Consider the following 24,230-nt stretch of genomic DNA (forward strand, 5'->3'; position numbering starts at 1 on the left):
ATCAAACTCACATTTCCTCACATCAGCCGGTGCGCCTATCAGCAGGGCTGGCTTGTTAGCATAATGAATGCAGGTGATTTTACACAGAGGAGCACAGTCTTCAGCTGGCAAACTAATACTGTTGGGAGAGGAATAAAACGCAGATTAAATTTCTGATGCATATTTATTATATTTTTTTCAAACTTAGAGTTGGTTTTACTTTAACACCAATGAAACAAAGTGTCATTGTGAGTTTTCCTGTTTTTGTTTTGTTGCGAATTGTGCTTAGACTGGTTAAAATAGCCTTACAAACCAATTTCAACATAAGCTCATGATTAGTTTACGGAACAGAATGTTGCTAAGAGTAATGTGCTTAAATTTAGACTATTTGCGTTTTTATCTACTGCTGTTCTCAGTAGCGTTTATATGTACTTTATCCAATGGCAGCAAAACCTGCTGAGCCGTTTTTTGAGAACACTGTGTAGGTTTTCCCAAAAAATTTGGCAACAAGAAAATGGAAACAGTTTGTCAAGAGGACTAGAGAGGACTTTAATGGCCAGATTGGACTTTGAATGACCAAATTTATATCCTGTAGGATCCTGCATACCTGATGCATCAACCACCACAACTAACACGAACACTCAGTTACACAGATTTACAATAATGCGGACATTGTCATTACAGCATAAAAAGTGAGGTGCACCATAGTGATTGAGAGAGGAACCATAAAAGATAGCATTCATTCCGTTCTGCACAAGTCACAAACTTTGGTCCGCCTATCCGTTTTTGCACTTTTTAGAGTGTTTAATGCATGTTACACTGGATTTATATGTCTGCTGTATGACTGGTGGGCGTACTTGCTAATCATAAGTTCAGGTGATGTCAGCAGAGTATAGAGTCTATGAATCACAAGCGTGCATCGAAATTAATGAAGTAAAAATGCCAATAAGGAATTACTAGCACTTTCTATTTAACTTTTGGATTGCCAGATTCATATTCTAGCTAAAATATATAGTAATCAACCCTTCTGTCTGCTCTTTATTTTATTATTTTCCACATAAGTTGTATTCCTGAGGCATAAAGTTCATCAGGTTGGGTGTTTTAAACAAAAATGTATGAAAGTATGTACAATAATTACCAGCCTACAGTTGGCTGGGAATGAGACATGCCTTTAAAACACTGCTACCCTAAAAGGAGTCATGGGGTTTTCGTTGTGGCTGGGAATATTTCCAGACAGCTGAATTTATATTTCTTGGTAGCAACCAAAAACTGCAGGAGACTTCAGTCAGCCAGCTGATCAGCAGGGGCAGCTGCATTACTCTACGCTTCGTTGTATAATACGAGTTACAACAACATCCAATTTCCCGCTGGGATTAATGAAGCATTATTTTATTAATTGGATTGAATTCATGCAGAAAACAAAACGCCTGTTACTCCGACACTTTCCCTCTCATCAAAAGGGACTGTGAACTGTCGGGACAGAGACATTGTTTTGCTTTTGAAACCATTATTTTTTTTAAGACGCTGGATTACTTTGGTGCCAGTAACCAACCCATGTCTATGTCAGACATGATGGAATCGCTTCAGAATCCATTCTTGAATGTGTCAAAAGCCGCACACCCAGGGTGGTGTTTACTGAGGCCTGTGAATCCCATTGAAACCTGCTTCCTTTGTGTTAATCCCAGTTTCCTAGTCATACTCTCAGCTTTAAAAAAAATCTTGGGACATCAGACATCAGACTAGATGTTCACAATGTGAAAATTAAATATTTTTTATGAAGTGCCCTCGTTTGTAAATAAAACCTTTTTTTTTTTTTTTGCAAAATCCTGCTTTTTTGTCGTAACTGTGCAACAGCTGAAAAGGAAATGCACCACTGCTAACTTTCTTCTAAGTTTGACACTCTTCAAAATAACTTTTTTTTTTTCTGCCTTCCGTTATTTTTCAGCTGTTAAAATCTGACCACATTCAAGCATGTCAGTTTCTTTCACACACCCTTAAAGTCACCTCTGCATTAAACATCAAAATCTGTTATTTCATGGCGAGTTTAAGCTAAAATGGCCGTTTGTGTACGTGCTGAGTTATTTCTATTTAGGCAGACTTCCTCTTGGTTGAACTGAAAGGAGGGCACTGAAGGTCAGAGAGGAGTGTGGGGGTGGTGGGGAGGGGTCTGTCTGAGAGTGAAAGCTTGCAGTCAGACAGTGAGAGAGACCTTTGCTTTACCATTCATACATACAGGTGCTTATAATTTGCAGCGTGTGATTAATCATTGTTGTTTTTGCGGGTGACATCTTGTTTAATGGATCTGTCCATCTCTCTTCTTTCGCCCATTCAGTTGGAAAAAGGAGCTATGCAGCATGACCGGTTTTACATATTCGGCTTAGACGCTCATGCGTAAACACAGACTCTGACTCCGGTTCGTATCAAGATCGAGCTAATTGTAATTTCTAGCTCGTCTTTCTTTTTTTTTTTTTTCCCCCCGTTGCAACACTGTCGTGTTGTTAAATCCGCAGACGCTGTCCAAAGTATGAGGTAGCCAAATGCAACATGTGTGCGAGCCCACCAGCTGCCACCGCACAGAGGCGGTGGTGTTTTCCGTAGCTGTTTGCTTTGGGCGGAGGGCAAACTGGCTGGTCAGCGTGGCTGTAAATCAGAGTCTTCCTGATGGAACCCTGATGGACAGGAACCTAATCTGTCCCCGGTGTGTCATTATGTCCAACCTCCCAGATAGCTGCAGATCCTGCTGCTCCTCTCATCTCTCTCAGCCTTCACAATACACACGCATGCACGCCCCCACACACACAGGCCCACACATACCTCAGTCTCCTGGAAACCAGAGACAGTAACACAGACACACATGTTGAACATAAACCGGTTGAGCCGGTGTCAAGAGTTCATCATCAGCATCTGTCATAGCAAAGCCGATGCCCAAAAAACCACTGGCTTCTCCCGCGCCACAGCCCCGGCGTTCCTGCCTCAAATGTTCACAGGCCGTGCATCTACAGTCGCCAAACTGGCTTCAGTGATGGCTAAACATAAGCAAACAGACAGATCCTTTTAGGACATGTTAGGATTTGTCCCATGAGCCAACTGGCTCTTGCACAAAATGGCCCTCACACATTGTGGAGAGTCTGAGTCAAGGTGTCATCTGTTTCTTTTATGAGCCCTGACGTTGCCAGATCCAAAAGGAATGCCTCTATCTCTATGCACCACAAATACATAAAAAAAAAATAAAAAATCACTGCAATAATTTGCTCATCGTTTTTTTAAAACATTCACGTTTTACTTTCCTATCATTTTCTCATGCGAGTCTCCTTTCTCTGAATCTTTTTTTTATCCTCTAAAAAGCTAAAATTCATAACTCTCCGCAGACAGTTTTGAGTTATTTCAGCTTTTCTGACAACAAGAAGGGTAAAAGCAAGAGACGCAGCACAGTTCACTTGGAGTTTGTCCAAGTAGAAGCTCTTGACCTCTCAATTACAGGATGATGGAGCCATTTCTTCTTTTGCGTGTTGCTGAATTTCATTAGCAAGCAGGCATCTGCACATGTTTGTGCAGCTTTGAGCTATACCTTTGAATTGTTTTGCTGTGTTTTTCTTTTTTTGCAGATTCATGATATGAAAGCCGAGCATGGAGCAGGATTATAACCTTAAGTGAAAACGCCATGGTTTCAAAGTGTTTCCATTATTTATAAAGGAAAAGCAAAAATAATCTCTACTGGTGCTAAATTTTAATATTGTATTGGGTGATGTAAAATTTACAGTTGTAACATTAACATTCATACTCTACTTTGTCAGACGAACCAAACCCGTTTACCACCTCACCTGCGGTGGAACTAAAATTACAGAAAAACCTCAGAAGACACGAGCTCAACTTTCCTCTACGCAAAACTTAAGCAATAATGAAGAAGCATCAGATTTCAGCAGCTGTAGGATTTCTCTTTTGTAAAAGACCATGACCTATTTGTCCTGCTATCTTTAGACTCTCACATTTGTTTTGGTTGTATTTACCCAGAATGCCCTGCTGCATAGTTCACTTTCCTGCTTTTGAAGGAATTGAATGCATTCAAACCGCACCAGAGTTAATTTTAGTCGAACCGAGACCTAGGTTTTTAGGCGGACCAGACTTTTCTTTCTTGGCTTCAAAGTTCGATTGTGCTTTCACACCAAACAAAGACTTTGATTAAATTGGACTAAACAGGACTGGTGTGAATGCAACCTATTTTTTTTATTATTATCTTTTACTTCGGTACCTTGATATCTGCAACAAATCCACGCCTGCATCGTAAGACAGGCTGCTTTCAGGGTTTCTCAGATTATCTCGTTTTAAAACTCGCTCATATGTATTTCTTTTCATTCTCTTATCTTACGTTGCAAGTTCCTTACAAAACCAGAAAACTAAACACACACTGGCATAATCTGATGCCATCAAGAGACAAAACACCGATGCACTCCATCGACAATGAATGCAAGACTTATGCACTCAAAGAATGTTTGCTTGACCTTTCTCAGCATCACCTCAGACACCAAGCCACCTCTGAAAGTAAGCCTCTCATTCAATGCCAGTGGAGCAGCGCCGAGGTTTGTCTCTCTAATGCCCAGAGAGCCTGAAGTCTCATTTCCAGCTCAGGTGACAAGTGATCTTTTAAACAATAAGACCAGCTTTCCAGATTTATACATTTCTCTTTTCTTATGTTCTCTACTAACACAACACGCAAGCAATCCAGTATTAGTCTTTACACATCTTTTGCACCATCTCTTCATCTGTTGTGTCTTTGTTTATAATCCAGGAAGTACTGAAAGGCTTGAATGGTGATTAAGCCCAAGGGCTGTTTAACTGGTGCCGGGCGAGCAACGTGGCACTGAGCCATCTGCCAAAACAAAAGCCATCAGCGATGCCCTTTCACACAGAGAGCCAATAAGCCTGCCTCTGCACCCGGCTGTGGAAATGAATTACCCTAATTCAAATAATGGAGACGAATCATAGACACAACACAAAACTCGGCTGCTGATTACATAATTATCGCATCCAACCGCTGTCTTACGGGACGTAATCACTGTCTCTCATCAGCAGCAAGCTGCCATTGTGCATCTGGAGCTGTGTTACGCAATATTTGGAGAGACTCACAGCAAGCTTGCTAACAATGAGCGCGATGCTTGTATGTCGTGTTGGTGGTGTGGATAAGAAAGCGCTTTCTTGTTTAAACAAGAAGAACCTACTCGTAATGCCTGCCACTTTTTCTTTAAGTGCTGGAACATATTGTGACTTTGTTTAACCAGTAATGGCTGAGTGCCTTTGCTCTTTTCTAATCGCTTCCTGCCTTTAGCGCCAACGGTGGCGGACAAGAAAGACACATGCAGGTTTCTCTTTCTTTGAACGTGGAACCTTCACGGCTTCTCTTTATATTTTCCTCCTTGTGTCTAAATGCTGGAGCCAGGAAAGCCAGACCACCCCTTGAGCTTATTCAACACCGCCATGACTGTGTCAGTCCTACCACAAATATTTTGTAGATCATAAAGAAGATCATATCACCCCACAGGAATGTCCGCTGGTTTTTCAGCCCCTGCATCATTTGCATTCATCTACCTTGCAGCCGTTTTCTGTGCCCACAATGATTGTGTGTTTCGGAGAACATCTCTTCCGTGATGGATCCCAAAACATCTGCCAAAGGGGGTTTTCTTCCACAGAGGATTGTTACCCTGAGCTCTTTTTTTCCCACTTAGAACCAGTCCTGATCTGCAACGGTTTAAGCTGTCAGTGTCTGTTTTTGTCTTTAATTGTCTCCCAGCAGTTTACTGTGGTAACACGTCCTGTTAACAGTAAAAGCGAGGGTCTTTATTTTAAAGACAAGCTCCTGGCCTTCTGTCTGAGTGTCCATCCAATCTGCTCCAGACAGCAGGCACTAACGGGAGTGGGGGCATGTGGGGCTGGGGGGCTTCTACCTATCCTATAGACATAGGGTGTTAACAACTAATTAAAGAATTTACTGCCTCACTAAAACATTATTATTGCTGTTCCCTCCCAATTATTGCCTCTATTATCAGCTTTTATGGACACAGGTGAGCTTCCACAGAACGTTCTGCGTGTTTTGGCCGAGCGGTCAGTTATGACATCGCGTTAACACCATGGCAGCTGTGAAACAGAGAGATTAGAATCAGAGGGGGTAGATACGGGGCTTTTCTACTCATTTGCAATTCTAGTTGCTACATGAAATGGAAATATGCTTTTTCAGCTGGCCTCTTTCTCTCTTAAGTAAAGAGCCATCTTTTGTGTGGTTCCCACATGTGCTTTACATCACCTCAATCAATCTCTGTCTCCCCTCTGTCCACTAGGTGACAGTAATGACACAGCTCTCCCCTTTTAGGGGCTGGGGATGGGATGCACTGTAATCTTTGTTTACACAAGGTAAAATACTTAGGCCTATGGGGTGTAGGATGTTAAAATGATGTGGGAACATGCTGGTGAAGGTAATAATGTTTGTGTCTATGGTGGGAAGTCCACACATTTCCTACTCTGCTCCTCATCACTCAGCAGCATGTAAAGGCTCGCCATAATGGCCCACATTATGGCGCTCTGTACACTTTCACAGTATCAGATTTAGATCAATTTGGATTTAGTGATTTTAAGTTTCAATTTTTCTAAAAGGATGTCATGAGGGATTTTTTCCCAGCAGAAATTCTGACAATCCGTAACCTGTCTGAAGCTCTATATAGATTAGCTTGAATCATTTTGGGTTTTTTTGGGTTTTTTTGCCATACTTTTAAAGTTTGTACTAAATGAACACAGTGAAAAGGATGAATGTTTATTGCAGTTGTAGGTGTGAATGAAACACTCACACTATTGTTCACTACCATAGAAGAACATAAAGCAACAATGTATAATGTATAATAATTGCTTTCATTTAAAACACAAATGTACTTACTGTGACTAAAATAACATAAGCCACTGGATATTTTTATGTCATAAGGAGTATTTTTTTTTATTATAATTTTCACTCTGAAGTTTTCCTACGACCCAAAATATGTCTTTCAAGCATGGGAAAAACATTGGAGCCAGCTGTGAGCCAGCTGACTGGCAGTGAGCAGCAACAGGTGGAGGAGCGGCAGCATTGTTAATAGCTGGAGGAATCCCCAACACCCCCAAATTAATATGCAGTTTGAGTGTCAGCGAGTGGACTTCTGCCTTACGTCTGTGTGTCATTTAAAACCTTGTTAGTCAGATCACAACATTTAGTTTTTGGAGAGAAAAAAAAAAAAGCTAAGAAACATGTTTTATTTGATTGGACTGGACAACACCCTTCAGATCTTTATTATTTCTCTAGCTGAAAACCTAAAAACAGTGCACAGCAGTAGCACAGTTTCAATAGTCTGTTACCCAGAAGTCATAGGCTTTGTCACCTACACATCAATTTGCCCCTTCGCCATTTTGTGCCCACAATTTACGCACAGTGTTGCAGTTTGGTCACAACCTCCTTCCATTTCGTTGTCATAAACAAACCATTTTGTACTAAAGTGCTTAACCACCAAATGTAATTTTTTTTCTCTGGATAGTCATTTATGTTTAGTGAATTGTGGAGATATTGTGAAATTCTTAAATCTCATAAAATCAAATTTTAATTAAATTGTACATCATTGTCTGAAGACTATTTTCACATTCAGATTGTGTTGTTGATCCATGTTTGGTTGAGTTTACTCTCATGAAATAGTAATGATATAGCTACGAATAACAATATTCTCCTGGTAGATAATATTTACACATCGCTGTTTCTACCACAGTCATCAGGACAATCTACTGACGTACTCATTTTTTACAAATTTGTCTAGCTTCTAAGTCCTACCTCAGAAAATATAGTTAAATCACAATTTGAACTGTCCCTATTTGCATACCTGTAGTTAAGACTAAAATTACTCATACAGCTGGCATATTTCCACTCCTGGCCGCTCACCCCAATCGTTTCCTCCCTCCACACATTCGCTGTCAGACTCCAGATTCTGGCCGGGTCACTCCAAAACGTAAACATTACGACGAGCCAGAAGAAACAATTTGGTAAAAAATTAAGGCCGTCTTAAACTGAAATCTGACAGGTGTATGAATAATTCTGGGCTGGCGTCTTCTGCTGTGAACCAGCAATAATTTAACACCGCTTTTGTGTTTCCATTGTTTGCAGCCACATTTAGGTGGATATTTTATTATAGATCACTGCACGTTGGTCAGTTTGAATCGGTGTGATAAAGGAATAGAGCTAATATATTGAGCTGTTTTTAAATAATTCAAGGAATTACTTTGAAAGGTGGAATAATCTGAATTATTTGGAAATCTATAAAATGTGACATTTTTTACCTTTTAGATTTTTTTTGTACTGTATTAATCTGGTGAGAACCATTTTGTCCGCCTTGAGTCAAGACCTGTAAGATGACACTGTAGTTGAAGAGTTTTAGATTTTTCCTGTTTTTTTTTTTCCCCCAACCGAAATGTATTTGCCATTTTGTTTATGTGCCATTTGGAAAAGTGAATAATAAGTACTTATGACTGAAAAATTCATATGAAGTTGCGATAATGCTAACTTTGTAGATACATACCCACGTACCAGATTACAGAACAAATAATGGATAAATGTGTTGACTCAGTGAAGTGTTTCAATGTCACACCTATTTTACCAGAAATTCTCTGTAAACTAAACAAAAGTAAAACACCAGAAAAAAAATAAATGCTGTATTTCTGTTTTTGCTGGAAATGGTTGTCTGTGTGTCTGTGCAGTTGTGGTCACGTCTAAACTTGATCTAGAACTGGAAATTGATGACTGCACCAAACGAGATTTGTGGCTTTTGATGAAACTAGGAAAAAACTTTTTATCTCGTCTATTTTCACTTTAATGTCAGCGTAATGTGCTCCTGTCTAATTTTGACTCATGTTTGTGTAATTACGCTGCTGTAATGAAAGTATTTGGTGCCAAGAATAACACAACAAGCAGTTTCAGAGCAGGACTGAGACTGTAAATGTCTACAAATGTTCAAAGTCTGTGCATAACTTCCTTGTCTGTCTGATGACATCATTTTAAAATATTACATTATATATATATTTTTTAAAACATTAACATTATGTTTATATGTCTGGTTTTTTTCAATGTGTTAAAAAAATTATTAATATTGTCAAAAACAAAGGCTAATGCTGATATATTATGCATCACCGTTTAAAAAGTCGATAATTAAAATAATTTACAGTGTAATTAGTTATCAAGATATTTTTAGGTGTCTAATTTTAAAGAGTAATAAAAACTAAGAACGTGTTTGTGAATAAAACAAAGTGTTAAAGACGTCATAACCAAAATGCTTAAAGCCTAATATTCAAATTAATTTTAGTCTGAACCTTGTTCATAAGTTTTTTAGCCGCCTACCCAGAAAGGAGATGAAGAGAGGAGCTAAAAAGAAAGACAAATTTTTTCACACCCTAACTCTTCTTCTACTACTTCTTGTTTAATGGTGGGTGGCAAATAACCTAATGAATCATTACTGCCACCAAATGGGCAAGTGTGAACCAAGTGTTGCCAAAGGGGAAAGATAAACAAACTCATATTCTACCCATACAAATTACAGCAGCTTAAAAATAAAATATGGCCTGGTATGTTTTACATATTGAGTCTATCTGAAATAAATCAAGAACAAAAAAATAAATACCAGTCTTCATTAGATGGAAATTACCTCATCGTACAATCCAGACTGCATGCCTCACATCAACATACAGTGCTTGCTGTTGGCACAGCTCTATCCATTTTACAGAGAATACTTCTCCTTTATGCCACGCTCACTCCTTCAGACACTCATTAAAAAGGTGAAATATAAACTTTTTCCCTGATAAAACGGCTAACCTGTACCGACCATCGGCAGCAACTGGTTCAGAGTCTTGGCATGCTAACAAGAGACAGCCTCGACACTGAGCCAGCTAAAGCTGAATACAAACCTCTTTTAAATTCTTTCTCTGACACACAAACTTTCTGAACCACAAGTCTTATGACAATTATTGACTTTGGCAAAGATATATACATTCATAATACATCCCATATAAACATATCAGCGTTCCTCTTCCTCTCTGGATGCCGCAGACCACATCAGAATATTCTACTAGGATTATTTACCAAAATAAAGTAGCTGGCTTGGTTGGAACTTGAGCATAATTAAACGTTACAAATTACTGTAATATAAAGCAATTTTGATGATTTTAATTGCTTATATTTAATACCTTCCCATTTTTAAAAACTATTTAAACATGCTGAGCCCCAGTTCCATACAAACAGCATCTTATTACTAGAAAAATCCATTCGGCCAGAAATATATTAATGATTACATTATATAAATCAGCAAAACAAGGTGCAGACTTACATGTTTGAGCTCTTTTCCTGCACGATAATGTGCTTCACTTATCGTTTTGCTTCTTCACTTAGTGACTGATATCAAAACTTTATGCTGCACAACTTCGTTTCACAACTTCACTGATCCAGAGTTTGAGATAAATTTTTCGAACATAAAAGTGTACTCATGTTGACTAAAATATTTTACACTGAATGGTGATGTACAAAGCACCTGTTCTAGTTGGAAGTGTTTAAAAAGTACAATTTTAGACTGTGGTGTTTGTTCTGAGATGTTGCTGTTTATTTAGCTGGAACAGGTCTCGTCTAGGGGCTGGAGATGGTTTGTTTAGAGAGCAAGAAGTCTCAGATAATACGTCCTCTCCAAAACATCAGTTACTGCACGTTTTGCATCCATTTTATACCCTTTTTGTTTTTACTCTGTCACACATTTCCGCCCGTCCGGTATCTATATTTGCATCAATGATGATGTATTTAAACACGCACACACACACACACACACACAAGCACAACAAGCCACAACAGGGACAGTAATGGAGGAACGAAGGCTCTGACACCAACAACTGAAAGCTGACATTTATCATTAGCACGTCTGCCCAGGCAGGCCGGGTTGACCCAGTCAACCGCTCACACACCTCTACTCATCCATCAACATCACAGAGTTCAGTTCAAGTTTGACAGACTGGGATGCACCATGCCAGATTGCTCTCTCTCTCTTTCTCTTTATCTCTCTATCTACCTAGTAAGGAAGAATTGGAAATGAAATTGCGTTCAAGATGACTTTATTACCGAAAGAATTTCCACAAAAAAAGATACTGTGTCACTTGAAAGCAAGATATAAAAGTCTGTTTAGTGTTTTTTTTTTTTTTTTGTCTTACTCTGCTGGTAAGGGTGTAGTTTAGAGACATTAAGAGGAATGGTTAATTTTATTTTGTGCGTGATTTAACTTTTACCTGTACAATATAAAGGGAAAGTATCAGGTGAGATGTATATACTGTATATACGTACAGTATATATACCTATTTTTTTCATTCCATCAACCCTGACTGAGACAAGCAACAACTATCCTCACTATAGATAAAATAATATAACGGATTATTGCAATAATTTTTCTTTTGCAACCATAATCATTTACAAACCACAGAGTTTATTGTTGATCTCGGCATGTAGAGTGTAGTGGACTGTTTTCAGGTAGCTGCATTGCTGCAGTTTATGGTTCATAAACTGATGAAAATGACAAGCACTCTGGCACTTTCTCTGCCGTTTCACTAAAATGACTTTAAACCATAGAAACGATATGGGAGAAAATGTTAGCAGCTTTAAAAATCTTGCTATTCTTTGATGCTGGCCCATACCTCCATTTTTTGCAGGGTAAAATAGGCAGAATGAATATATTCCTTAGTCTGTCGTCTTCTGTAATTACTTTTGTTGAAATTTTAATTATGTGTTACATGAACGTGTTTAGGATCACATACTTGTGAATTGTGTGTATTTTCCAAGATGGTAAAAAAAAAAATCCTACGTGATTGCAGCTTTGTTGATTCGTATGCATCAGAGTGAACGTAAAAACAAATAAGGATTGCAAAAACCAAGCAGGACTTAGACTTTCGTGTTATTGCAACATGCACGTATATGACAACTTTGCTTTATTTTCCAAAACAAGTCAGTTTTTACAAGCGTTTACTTACTACTTATTCAAAGTTATTATTTTGTACAAATCTTATCTAAACGAGGTTGTTTTCCCAGAGGGATTTTAGTTTGTCAACACATCTATTCAAAAAACACCAAAATGTTTAAAATCAGTATTTGAAAAAGTTTATTATTTCTCCCATTCTTAACACTCTGAACAACGTGGTTTGAGTTGAGCACCTGGACATCCTATTTTATATTTAAATTACCACTTTTGTCCATTTTTAGCAGCTTGTGCAAAACTAATATAGGCTTGCTATTGGTGTACTTAGCAAAAGTAGTTTACTCCACATTATGTAAAGAAGAGTACATTGCAATGCACCTTTTTAAAAAGCATTATTCAGGGTTGTCTGCATTTACCAACAGGACAACATAGCACACTCTCTACACACCTTTACAGCTTAAGGGGAAAAAAGAAGCACCTACTGGAATTGTTTCTACAAAACTGGCCTCCTCCCAACAGTGATGACCCAGGCTGTTTGCATATCTTAATACCACAAATGACTCCTAAAGTGATTAATTATGAGGTGTCAGCAATGCCAGAAAGTTTTCTCAATGTTCCGAGGAAGAATTTTGAAATAATAAGAGAGAACTTGGCGACCCTGAAATATATTACTGGTTCAGTCTTTAGTGCATTTTCTTTTATTTCGTCTCTTTTAGATTTGTGGTTGTTCTTGATCTTATAGCTGTTTTATAACATCTATTTCGGCGGTCAAACAATAATCACGATGCAGCTTTCATGTTAATATTTACTAGCATCCCCCATCGGTCGTAAGGTGGGAGTGTTGAGTTGCATCCAAGCTTTCAGGCATGAAAATAAAGTCTTTGTTGCAAAGCAGCGACTTCATGTGAACATTTAAGCAAATTAGAACAGATTTTATTTTTTCATCTGTCTCTGTCATCTATTTTACACTTGTCAATATCCAAAGAAACCTACATAGCAATGCAGAAAGTCTCACAACTGGAAACACTCCTGAGTGTTTCCAGTTGCAAAATTATGCAGAAACCATACAGTTTAGGATCTGCAGATTTGTTTGTGTCATGGTGAGAAAGGTGAATGAAAATCCACAAACACCCATGATAGATGTTTGTTTCTTTATTTTTTCTTCGTAAAGACGAGTACAACAACTAGAAAGGCCGAAAAAGTTAGTCGCAGTGAGAACTTGTTGGATAATTACTGGTTATATTCACACGTGGGCTTATTTTGAGATCTTTCTGACCCTTCTTTTGTGTGTGAAGTGCCACGCACGCGCCAGGAATTGTCTGCTCCATTCACACAAGACCTCGGATGGACATTATTCCCAGCAAATATACTTATTTACATGCAGTCCTCCGAGGCGATGTACAGGAAATCTCAGTCCTTCAACGGGTGTGTAAAAACAACTGTGGCGGCTGCGATCTAGCAGCCAGCACAGGCCCATGAACGTCTAAACCTTTTAACTGCAGCCTTAAGTTAGAGAAATCCCCTGTTGTCATTGGCGATGACTCCACTTGGGTTTTCTTTTTTGTAAGATCTCTTTGAGTTTTTTTTCCAAGTGCAGATTTAGCAGAATTAACTGGGACATTTCTGCGCTCCTGAACCAGGAAACTTGAACTCTGTGATTAATGGCTTTCTCCGTCTTTGTTTCTGTGCTGCATCTTCTCCCAGATGATCTCTAAGCCGTAATATATTTTCCTTTTATAGTACAGCTCTGGCCACATTTATTTGGCTCTCCCGTTCAAGATGTGTAAATTCATCTTTTGTTGCAGTCGCATAATCTTACTCTGAAAATCCAACCTTTAGTTTGTATGCTATAAAATAATTGATTTGCCCCTAAAAAATCAATACATGTAACTGAAGTATTTTATATTTATGCTTTACTTTTTAAATTTTTCAGAAACTTTTAGCTTATAATCCATCATTTTCTCTTTCACTAGAGTATAAATCTATATCTCCTTGCCATTACCCACATTGACCAGATATTGAGTCGTACTTCTAAAAACAGGTTTGGTTTTAAAGCCGTCCCTCCACACTTGCTTGTGTGTTTCTTTGACTTTAACTAATAGTTTATTGGCTTGACAAATTTGTGGTACGTAATGTTACGTTTATTTTTTAACTTGCTGAATTTACTTTGATGTAAACCACAACTGTTTTTTTTTTTTTTTCTAAAAATAAAATGTTAATTTACTGTCATATATTACAATTACCCAACTCAATATGGGCTTTTAAGTTTCCAAGTCTTTTATCGGGGTTTTCTCACAAACACAAAATGAATGTCTACCTTCACCACAGTCAGAACAGCTGAGGCATATGTAACTGTGAAAAATGGACATATCAACCTACAGTAAATAAATAAATAAATAACAAACTGTTTTTTGACCAACAAAATCCCTCCTCCATGATGACCTATAGCCAGCAAAACAAAAGTTATACCATGCATTTTAGCAAGCAACTAATAAGCTGCGTCTGTATTCACAAAGTACCTCAGAAGGGGTTGCCAGGTTTTATCAAATTGTTCGGTTCTATCTTTCAAAACAGATTCTGTTTTTTCCAGACGGGTTGTAGTTGTTTTTTCCTCCTCCAGTCACATCTTTATTATCGGCGCATCTTTTATCTTCTGTATTATGTGAGGACTTGCTTTTTGTGCTATTTTGTGCTAGACCATAAAAAAACGTAACATTATTGTGCTATGTGTAATGATTTTAGGGTTTGAGATACTCCAATAAGAATAAACATAGAATCTGGCTTGATCACAACACCCACAGTTGCAGACATTATATTAAAAATATCAATTCAGAAAGCTTAAATCTTTGGACTTACTGAATAACAATGAAGGCGGATTGCATTAGAAGTTGTGCATTTTTCACAAATGATATTTCTGGGTGTATGTTATGCAAGTAATTTTTGTCTTTAAAAAATCAGCCTGTACGTAATTCTAATTTGTAGAAGATAATGTCTTCCACTATTTTAGCAGGTATTGATATTCTGAAGGGCTTTTTCCTGTGGAACACCAATTTATTTCTCTCATTTTCATGTGTGAATATGAACAGGAGGAGAACATAATAATATGAGATTAATACAAATTTGTTTGATCAACTTTGGTTAATCTATCAGCGATGTGGGTCCATATGTAGTCTCTGATTTGTAAATACTGGGGGAAAAAACAGCTATTTTTCCCCAATCTAAATTTCCGATAGTTGGAAAAAATTGAAGCAAATAACCCTTGTATTTAAATTGCAGATCATCGACATATTCAATACTCAATCACTCCGGAGGGAAGGATAAAGACTAAAGCTTAAAATCTGTCTTAATTTTCTTCCGTTTATGAATCATGTCGTTAATAATAGGGTTATTTTTGTATAGCTGCTTATTTACATCAGTTGGAGCCAATAAAATACCTATAGAATGAGAATAAATGTCTTCTTGCCATTAAAAACCATCTTAAATTGGCTTTTAAAATTAAAATACATCCTTCCTTGTGGTGTTTGCAGTGACCTGTGATGTCAACTAATTTACCAATCATTCTACTTTTACAGAAGAAACATGCAAGCACTGCCTCTTCTTGTTTCTGTGATGTTCTTTGTTCTCTCACCCCTTTTCATCTGCCTGAACATTAAAAGAGCCTGAAATTAATCAAGTCGTCTTTGACACGGCGCTTCGGTCTCGTCGCTGATGGATATCATGTTGGCTTTGTTAACCGTAGCAGACAAATTACAGGGAGCACATCACCCTCGCAGGCCTTGTTTGGCATTCCAGCTCCGCCATGTTTTGAAATGTATTAATGGAGGACATGCAGGCGTGAGACATTACCTGCAGGTTCAGTCAGGAGCTGCTGTCAAAACCAGAACGGGCCTGTGAGGTGAAGCCCTGTCATCGCGGCACTCCTCTCACACCTTCAAACCGCAGGGCGAGCTGCTATTTTCTGCCTTGGCTCTCAATGAACCAAAAAATGCGCCATGTTTGTAAAACAATTAGGAATATCAGGGTGTAAATGAATCATAAGCTCAACGTGTTTCTTTGTGATTTTCTTTCATTCGTTGTATGTTTTAAGAAGAAATAAACAGCCAGACACCCAATTTACCGCTTGCCGTATTTCTTTTCCTTGGAGTAATCAATAAAACTATCGATGTGAGTAGCACGCAAGCTGTCTTCGAAGACTGAAGCAAACTTGTGCAATGACAGGTCTCTGCTTCTTTTATGTATTAAGCACGTTTACCCGGGTGAGTCTCTCTTCCAGTGGCAGTGACCTCCTCCCCGTGCCTGCTGGGAATTACAGTCATTCAGTGAGTTTCTCAGCATGATGGATGACACCTGCACCCTTTGAGCAATCGCTCTCTGGTGTTGTATTGTTTTTCTTTCTCACTTTTGCGTGGGAGCGAACGGTGTGCATTCCCCGAGCCAAAACCAACCCAGATAATCATCTCATCTGCGTGATGCATGATCTTCGCTCCGTGGACGACAAATTATCAGGAAACGTGGAATGTCTTGCCAGTATGGCAGCGGTGATACTGGTGCTACTTGTTGGCTCAAGTCTCTTGACACCTGTGCACTGTGTGCAAAATGCTAGCAAGGCATTCATTCTTCTATAAAAAATTTATTCTTATGCAAAGCCAAACCCCAATTTCTGCAGTAGGTTTGGGCATGATTTCATGTTGTAACAATAAATAAATAAATCAAACTAGCGTATTTATCTTCTTGCAGCTTTATTGGCTCTGCTGCAGATTTGAGACTAAAGCATATAAATTTTGTCCCGTTTCAACCACAGACCTCAGTGTGTTGGAAAAGGAGGATAAATGGTTTGCAATATGTTTTGCAAATGAACAAATCAGAACGGTTTCGTCAACAATTTGTACCCTCATTAAAATCTTGTGCAACAAATACTCTCAAAAGGCATCATTACACGCTGGATGCAGCTGGAATTAAATTTTGCATTGGTTTAAAGTAGAGTTATGTCAGGTTGGAAAAGAATATACTATTCTTTAAACATGATATGTCTAATACACAATATCCACTTGGAAGCACGATGGTCACCTTGGTGTGGGTGGATAACAATCCTTGAAGATAACCTATGGTTGCAAAAGATTTAAGCTACATGCACAACCCTAAACATGTAACCAGATTGGAATAGTTTCAATAAAAGCGTTACTATGTTTTATAGTGGCCCAGTCTAGATGCAATTTTGCAATCTGAGCCAAAACTTGAAAATTGCTGTTCACAGACATCCTCAGTCATATCTGACCTTGGGATTGAGCTGCTGTGCAAATAAGATGTACAAAAATGTGTTCTCTAGTCATGAAACGTTTGAAACCAAAATCCCTCCTGCCCGTACCTGCAGTGAAAAATGTATTTAATTGTCAGCTAATGTGTTGCAATATTACACTAAATACTGTTTTGAATAGAGAAGTTGTTGACTTTAATGTTCCAAGAATCAGAAGTTCACATATTGTTTTAATTATTCAGTCTGATAGATGAGTCCCTGCAGTAAATCCCTACACATGGAAACGGCTTAAAGTACCATAAATTAAGTGTCAGAAATACAAATGAGAAGTTTAATAAACTGTTTTTTAAAATACTTAGTAGTATTATCATAATTATATGGTTTTCTTATTTGACAAAGTCCTAACTCAGTTCACACTTTTCAGATTTGTATTTATAATAGATTTTAAACCCTGTGTAATGTATCTTCCATTTCCTGATTATGAATTATTTTGTCTCGGTTTTCCACATAAAATCTGAATACTGTAAAGTTTGTGGTTTTAACATTGCAACAAGTTGGAAAAAGTGTAAAGGCACTGTCTAAATATAGTTATGCATGATCTCTTTTCTCCAGAAATGTCTTTGGTATTCACATGCTTACATCTTCGAGAATGTGACTCTGCGAGGCAATGGAAGACAAGCACTTCCTTGTAGCCCAGAGACAAAAGACTGTCAAAATAACGAAACATCCCCATATGTTGCTCGCTGATGCAAAGCGAAGCCATAAATGTCAACCAGATGGGCAGGTTGCTGAAAATATTAGGGTGCTTGCAAGACAACAAATGAGAGCGACTCGGTGGCATCGTCGTTTAAGCCGGGCCCTCTCAGTTACTGGATTGGAGAGAGGGTATAGAGGCGAGTGAAGTGTGTGGGTTCACTACCACTGAGCTCTATGATTAAACAGTAGCATGTGCTGACAGCTGGAATAGAAGGGCGGTGATCCTCTAGGTCACTGTGGAGGGCAAAAGCTGCCTCTCAGCAGTCCTGTGGAAATCGCATACTTGGCAGAGTCTTTCACATTTTATCACATTACAATCACAAACTTTAGTGTTTCAAATTTTTGCTCAGTGGGATGTTGCTTTAAATGTTGCTTTAATTTCTTAAAATCTTTCTAGCTGACATGTCTGCTGTTCGTTCTCCATTGTTCTCTGACAAACCTTTGAAGCGTTCACATTTATAAGAAGATTAAATTGCACACAACTGCCTTGGTATTGGATGCACTGGATTAAATTTAGACTTATCCAAGAAGTTTGAATACAATGCATGCTATACTTTTTTCGATTTTAATTAGATAAAAAGCTACTTTTTCTCTATTACCTTATACAATTCAATTCAAAAATGCATTTGAAATTTGTGGCTGTAGTAAGATAAAATATGAAAAGGTTCACTGAGTTTGAAGTATTGATATAGCCTCAATCTGTTTTAATTGTGTTTTGCAGGTTTATCAGTGTTACCATTTATCAATAAATCATGAAAAAGCTGGGATAGAAAAAGGTTTCTCTTTCTGTATCATCTATAACTTGCTTTAGGAAAATATCCACAATGAATAAACTTCTCTTTCTGGCTAGCTGGGGTTTTTACATGTTTGTTTTCATGACTTGACAGGACAGTGTGGCATTGTTTTTTTACTTTCATTTTGAAGGGGCAGAGGAGGAAACATCTCACAGTTACAGTTAATGGCCTGAAAATGTTGTGCCAGCTGCTCCAAAAGACGTTAGAGTAGGGCTAAACCTTCTGCCGTTTCAAATATTTCTCCAAACCTGAACGGGCTGTCATCTCATCTGCCATCAGCTGCTCTTAAAGTGTCTGGTCTGCAAGCGTGCTGCAAAGTGGCTTGCGTAGACGCAAAAAGGTTTGCATTTCTGCTTGTCACCACTTGATCCTGCCACAACTACCGAAGAGCACACTCCACTTTCGGTCACTGTTTCATAAGGAAAAATGAATGAGTAAAAGTTAAATGTTTGTATTGCAACATGTGTGATTGATGGCATCAAGCCTATCTTTTGTGATTTGTAACTGCCTCTGTCGCTCAGTCAGGGATGGTTCTTATCTTTGCTATGCGACAGATTCACTGAAGCTGTTAACAGTGAAGTTTTAAAAGAAAGCATTTGATCTGTTTTATCGCTACTGCGGAAGCTGTTTTTTTTTTTTTTATTATTATTCAAACTCTGCTTCCCCATCATTAGATGAACTTGAGCATGTTCGGTCACCTCCCCGCGTCTTTGTGTTTGCACAAACCGATGGAGCAGGCCAACAGGTTTAGTTTCGTCATGTAATCGGATTACTTACTGAAAGATTTGACGCACCTTTTTCCCTCCGCAGGAAAGAAAATGATTGTTCCAATACGGTCTTGCATTTACCTTTTCAGCATGCCGTCATTAGTAACCACAGTCCGGACGAGTGATTGAATTTTGTTCTACTCTTTGCCCCATGCTGCCCCGGTTCATTAGTTCTCGGTTTTCCCATTCATACTTTTAAGTAGCAACTTTAGACAGTCATTTTTTTCTCTGGTATTTTGCTTGATAATTACTTCCCTAGAAAACCCCCAGAAGACACACTCTTTTATAGACAATGTGTTTAATTGGGCAAATTAGAAAGAGCCCGTATTGCGCAGCAGCTGTGTACACACACATTCCCCTGTGGAATCTGCAAGGAAAGCCCTCAGAGCAGCGGAGAAGCAATGCAGAGAGAATCAGGAGTTAAAAGTAGCTTGATTGAGTCAGAGGGCCTCCGTGCCAGAGCAGTGGCTTTTTCAACACAGATGCACATAGTTAGGATTTGTGTGAAACCTCAGTCTCCAAATGATCTCCCAGCTGCATCAATTCTCCAACTTCTGGCAGATTGGCTGACATATCCAGTTTTCATGCATGGTATGGTTGGTGTCATTAAATTGTAGCAAATTTCAGTCCCTTGAAGAAATTTTAGACCGTTTGTTCACAACTGAGTTGTGGCGCAGACAGTACCTGAGCAAAAGAAAACACAAAATTCACGACATGAACGCTAATATGGCAAAATCCTTTTTGCTTGATTTGTACTTTCAAATCTGAAAAATAGTTCACATGAGCAAAGCTCCAATTTAGGTCAATTACATCATTTTAGAGTTGGTTCTAATGTTTGACATGGTAACGTTTTCGGAAACGCCTGACTGTAAATTCAGCCTAGGAAAGTTCTTCAGTTCGCTTGTTGTGTCCAGACCAAAGATCTGACTGTTTTTATCATTTGGTGAGGTTTGCTTTGACAATGTACTTTTTGCACGTGAGCTGTACCTTGTGTACAACGATCATTGCTCCCACTGGAAAAAAATGACAGAGCCAGGACAAGGCACAGAACGACAACAACCACGGATGTCCTGCTGCTCATTTCTGTTGTCCACAGTTGTGACGTTATTAAAACTGCGAAGCCATTTTAAATGACAAGAGCAGCTCATTCAATACAGATTTCACTCCATTTTTTTGGTAAACAGGCTGGACACAAAATTCGTGTCTTTTCTACCAGTTGGGTTATGTGCGCATCTGCCCAAATATTGAGGAGGCACAGTAACCGTGCAGTAGTAGCCTTAGCAACACTGAAGGACTAATTTTTACCATGATGGTCAGCAATGGTGGCTTGAGATGTCCAAAAAAGGTCGATGTTTTCTGTAATTGGTTCAAATCGAGGTAGGTTTTGCATTCACATTGGAATTGAACAGCACCAGAGTTCGTTTGGAAGTGGACTGAGACCAACTCAATAAGCGAGTCTCGGTCGGTTTTTTTTTGTCCATGCCGTGGTTCACTTGAGCGTATTAACCCCTACATATAAAGTACAGACTAACAGAGAAACTAATGCTAAAAATATATTCTCTTGAGATTTTGTTCTTTATCATAGCATCTCCAGTTGCTGTAGATTTGCCAGCTGGACATCCAAAATTTGAACCTCCTGTTCCACCACAATCCACTGTATTGGATTGAGATCTGGTGACTTGAAGCGAAGGCCACTGGTGCACAGTGAACCTATTGCCACTTTCAAGAACCAATTTGAGTTTATAACAGCTTTTGTGACATGAATCATTATCTTGCTGAAAGTAGCCATTGAAAGATGAGAACGCTATGATCAGAAAGGATGGAAAATGGTCAGCAATAGTGATGAAATGTTGGTTGATACTTGGCAGGGTGAATCTGGGTTTGGGGCAAATTTTGACTGCACCATCTGAATGTTGAATAAGATTCATGTGTGAACTGTGGCCCAAGACTCCTCATTATAGCTACCAGCAGTGGTGCCTGATGTGGTTTTCTGCTGCTGTAGCCCATCTGCATCATAATTTGACATTTCGTGCAATCAGGAATGGTACTCCACAAGCCTTGGTGGTTACTTGAACTACTGCAACCTTCTTATCCTCTCCAACCAGCCTCCTCTGACTACAGCAAGGCATTTTTCTTCACAACCTTCTCTGTAAACCTGAGAGACGTCTGTGTGTGAACATCCCAGTGCTTTGCTTAGTTCTAGTTGGACCTTAGTTAGAATTTTTGCTTTGTTTTTGAGATCAATCTTGGTTTCTTTTGACTAAACACCCCAGGTAGATTTGATATAAAACAAATCTATCTAAGGTCTGTTGTTTTGTATAGGAGACGTTTTAATGACTCTGTGACCTGGCTCCTCACCGTGTTAGAGGGCTTGTCATCACAAACTCTTTGAAATACTTTGGCATTTCAACAAAAATGTGTTGGACTACTCAAACGTCCCTCTCTCATTTCTGTGAAATGTTACAGGAGAAGACTGAAAGGGCCAATATAGCCAGGTCGAAGCCGAACAGTCAACACATCAAGTGGTTGAGCGTCATTTTTCCACACACTCTTCCCCAGACACTCTGTGGCGAAGAGTGTGACAGAGTGTCATCTTAAGACCCCTCCCACGGCAGTATACATCATGGTGTTTTGTCATATATTTGAGAACCTTTGTAGGTCAGTCTGGAAGAGTCGCGCAGTTACGTACTTCTGTCATGCAACTGCGACAATGAAAGCCAGTATTGTCACATTGACCCGACCTTGCTGAGTCCTTTAAAGGGGTAACGGCGCCACATTATGTATTTTCCAGGCACGTAGTGCCATTTTACAGCACAATCAAGTAACAATGGTGCCTTCAGTTATTATGAAAATGCAGTATATAACATAAACAACTTAAAAGAAATTAGACTTTGCATCCTAGCTGTATCTTTACAATTGCTCTTAGGAGCTCAGCAGACATGCAGTTCCACCAGATGCTTGTTAATTGCTGCTGCCACTAGTCTGGTGGAGCTGTGTGGGGGAGGGGTGTCCTGTGGAGTGGGAGCTCTGCTCAGGACTGAAACTCAAAGGCAGTGCTTTGGGTAAGGTTAAAAAAAAGAAGTTGATTTTGCATAATATCTCCCACATTTATGTACAGTCCTTTTGGCAAAAGGAGGCAGCCCAAAGTTTAACAGCATGATGCCAATAATTGGGCCACTGGTGAGTTTGTAAAAATAATTGTTCCTTAACATCTCAGAACTGGAACTCCCATCTTTCAGATACAGATTACAAGACACTGATGACCATAACATCTGCTGTGATTAAATTATGTCAAAGCTTTAACTCCCTGAAGCACTTCAATTCAATAACTACAGTTTTAAAACTGAATGCTTGTCATGTCTGTTTTTCTTTTTTAGGTCTGGTGGAGATCTGCTTAATGCATCCACTTGACGTTGTGAAGACGAGGTGAGCGTAAATTATAAAAATCGTAATCTACCTGTTTGTTTTCTCGTGATGAACGAAACTAATTTAGCTGGAATCTGCTTCATAAATTTTGGTGATGGGATTTTTTTTTTTTTTTTTTGCGGCCAACAGTATACGGGGTGTTAAATCTTAAGATTAGTAGGCCCCCTTGGATCTGGGCTCATTCCCCACAAAAGTAGGTGCCAATGTTGTAACTTTCTCACACATTTAGTTGCAAATTAAATGCACCGTTTCACTGTTCAAACCTCACAAAATGTGCAAATATGCCGCTCTAAATTTATGTTTTATATTTGTCTTATTATATAACCAAAAAGCACAATATATAGTTTCTTCTTTTCTGCAGTTCTTGCCAAATCAATCGGTACCCAATGAAAGCAGCTTATGTTTTTATCGGCTGCTTTTCCGTTACCATCCTAAGAACAGCAGCGGCGTTGAGCTGTAGAGTTTTCTGGAGCCTAACACCACAGTGTCTCAGTCAGTCATAAACAGATCGTGGGCTACTACTAAAGCTTTATAGTCTTTCACAGGACCAGCCAAGACCTCTGCCTTCACCCCCCTTCCTCCCACTCGCTCCTCGTCTGTAAATTGTACCATTTTTTCTGTCATTTACGGCAGCACTTTCTTGGTAAATAAATTGCCCGGCGTGCCTTTTAAAAAAAACTGAGACGCTTTCACTTTGAAGGCCGTGCCACCGCTAGAACGCGGGGAGCAAGAAGTGGGGATGAAAGCCAAGGGTGAGCGGTGCTGTATTGGTCGATATTTGATACTTTGAAGGCACACGCCGTGATTTATGGTCACGTGTGGAAACTGCGGGCTTTATTACAGGTAAGTCTTGAGCTCTGGCTGTCCGTCCTCACATGAGGTCAGGGTTAAAAGTGCGCTCGCTATTTTCTTTGTAACGCTCTTCCCTCAGAAGTGATAAAAGTCGCTTTAAAGCTGACATGTTTATCTGTTTGTTTTCCGTTTGTGTCACCATGTGTTTATGCTGATAAAACTTTTGTTGTTTGCAGTGGGCCTGGGTAAATTGATTCCTTTTGGTCTTGACTTACTTATTTGTTTTGAGTTTTTAAATGTAATTGTTTCCATATATGCATACAGAAGACACAATAATCTGTCTACGGTTCCAAATAACACAGAAAGAAATATTTCTGCCTAATCGGCCGGACGTTTTCTACATTAAGGAATACAAGCAGAAGGAAGTTGTGTGAAAACATGTTCATGTTCGCACTCTAATATCTACAGA

General features: G+C 38.9%; 1 protein-coding gene across 1 annotated transcript in view; it reads left to right on the top strand.

The window, feature by feature from the left end:
* slc25a21 (solute carrier family 25 member 21) overlaps positions 1–24,230 on the top strand; it is a 122,828-nt gene that overhangs the window by 51,544 nt on the left and 47,054 nt on the right. Inside the window, exon 3 of the mRNA XM_032547716.1 lies at positions 22,921–22,969. Coding sequence (XP_032403607.1) covers positions 22,921–22,969 — 49 coding nt within the window. The remainder of the gene's footprint in view (positions 1–22,920; positions 22,970–24,230) is intronic.

Source organism: Xiphophorus hellerii, chromosome 19 (assembly GCF_003331165.1).
Source record: "Xiphophorus hellerii strain 12219 chromosome 19, Xiphophorus_hellerii-4.1, whole genome shotgun sequence".
In the NCBI taxonomy this organism is placed as follows: Eukaryota; Metazoa; Chordata; class Actinopteri; order Cyprinodontiformes; family Poeciliidae; genus Xiphophorus; species Xiphophorus hellerii.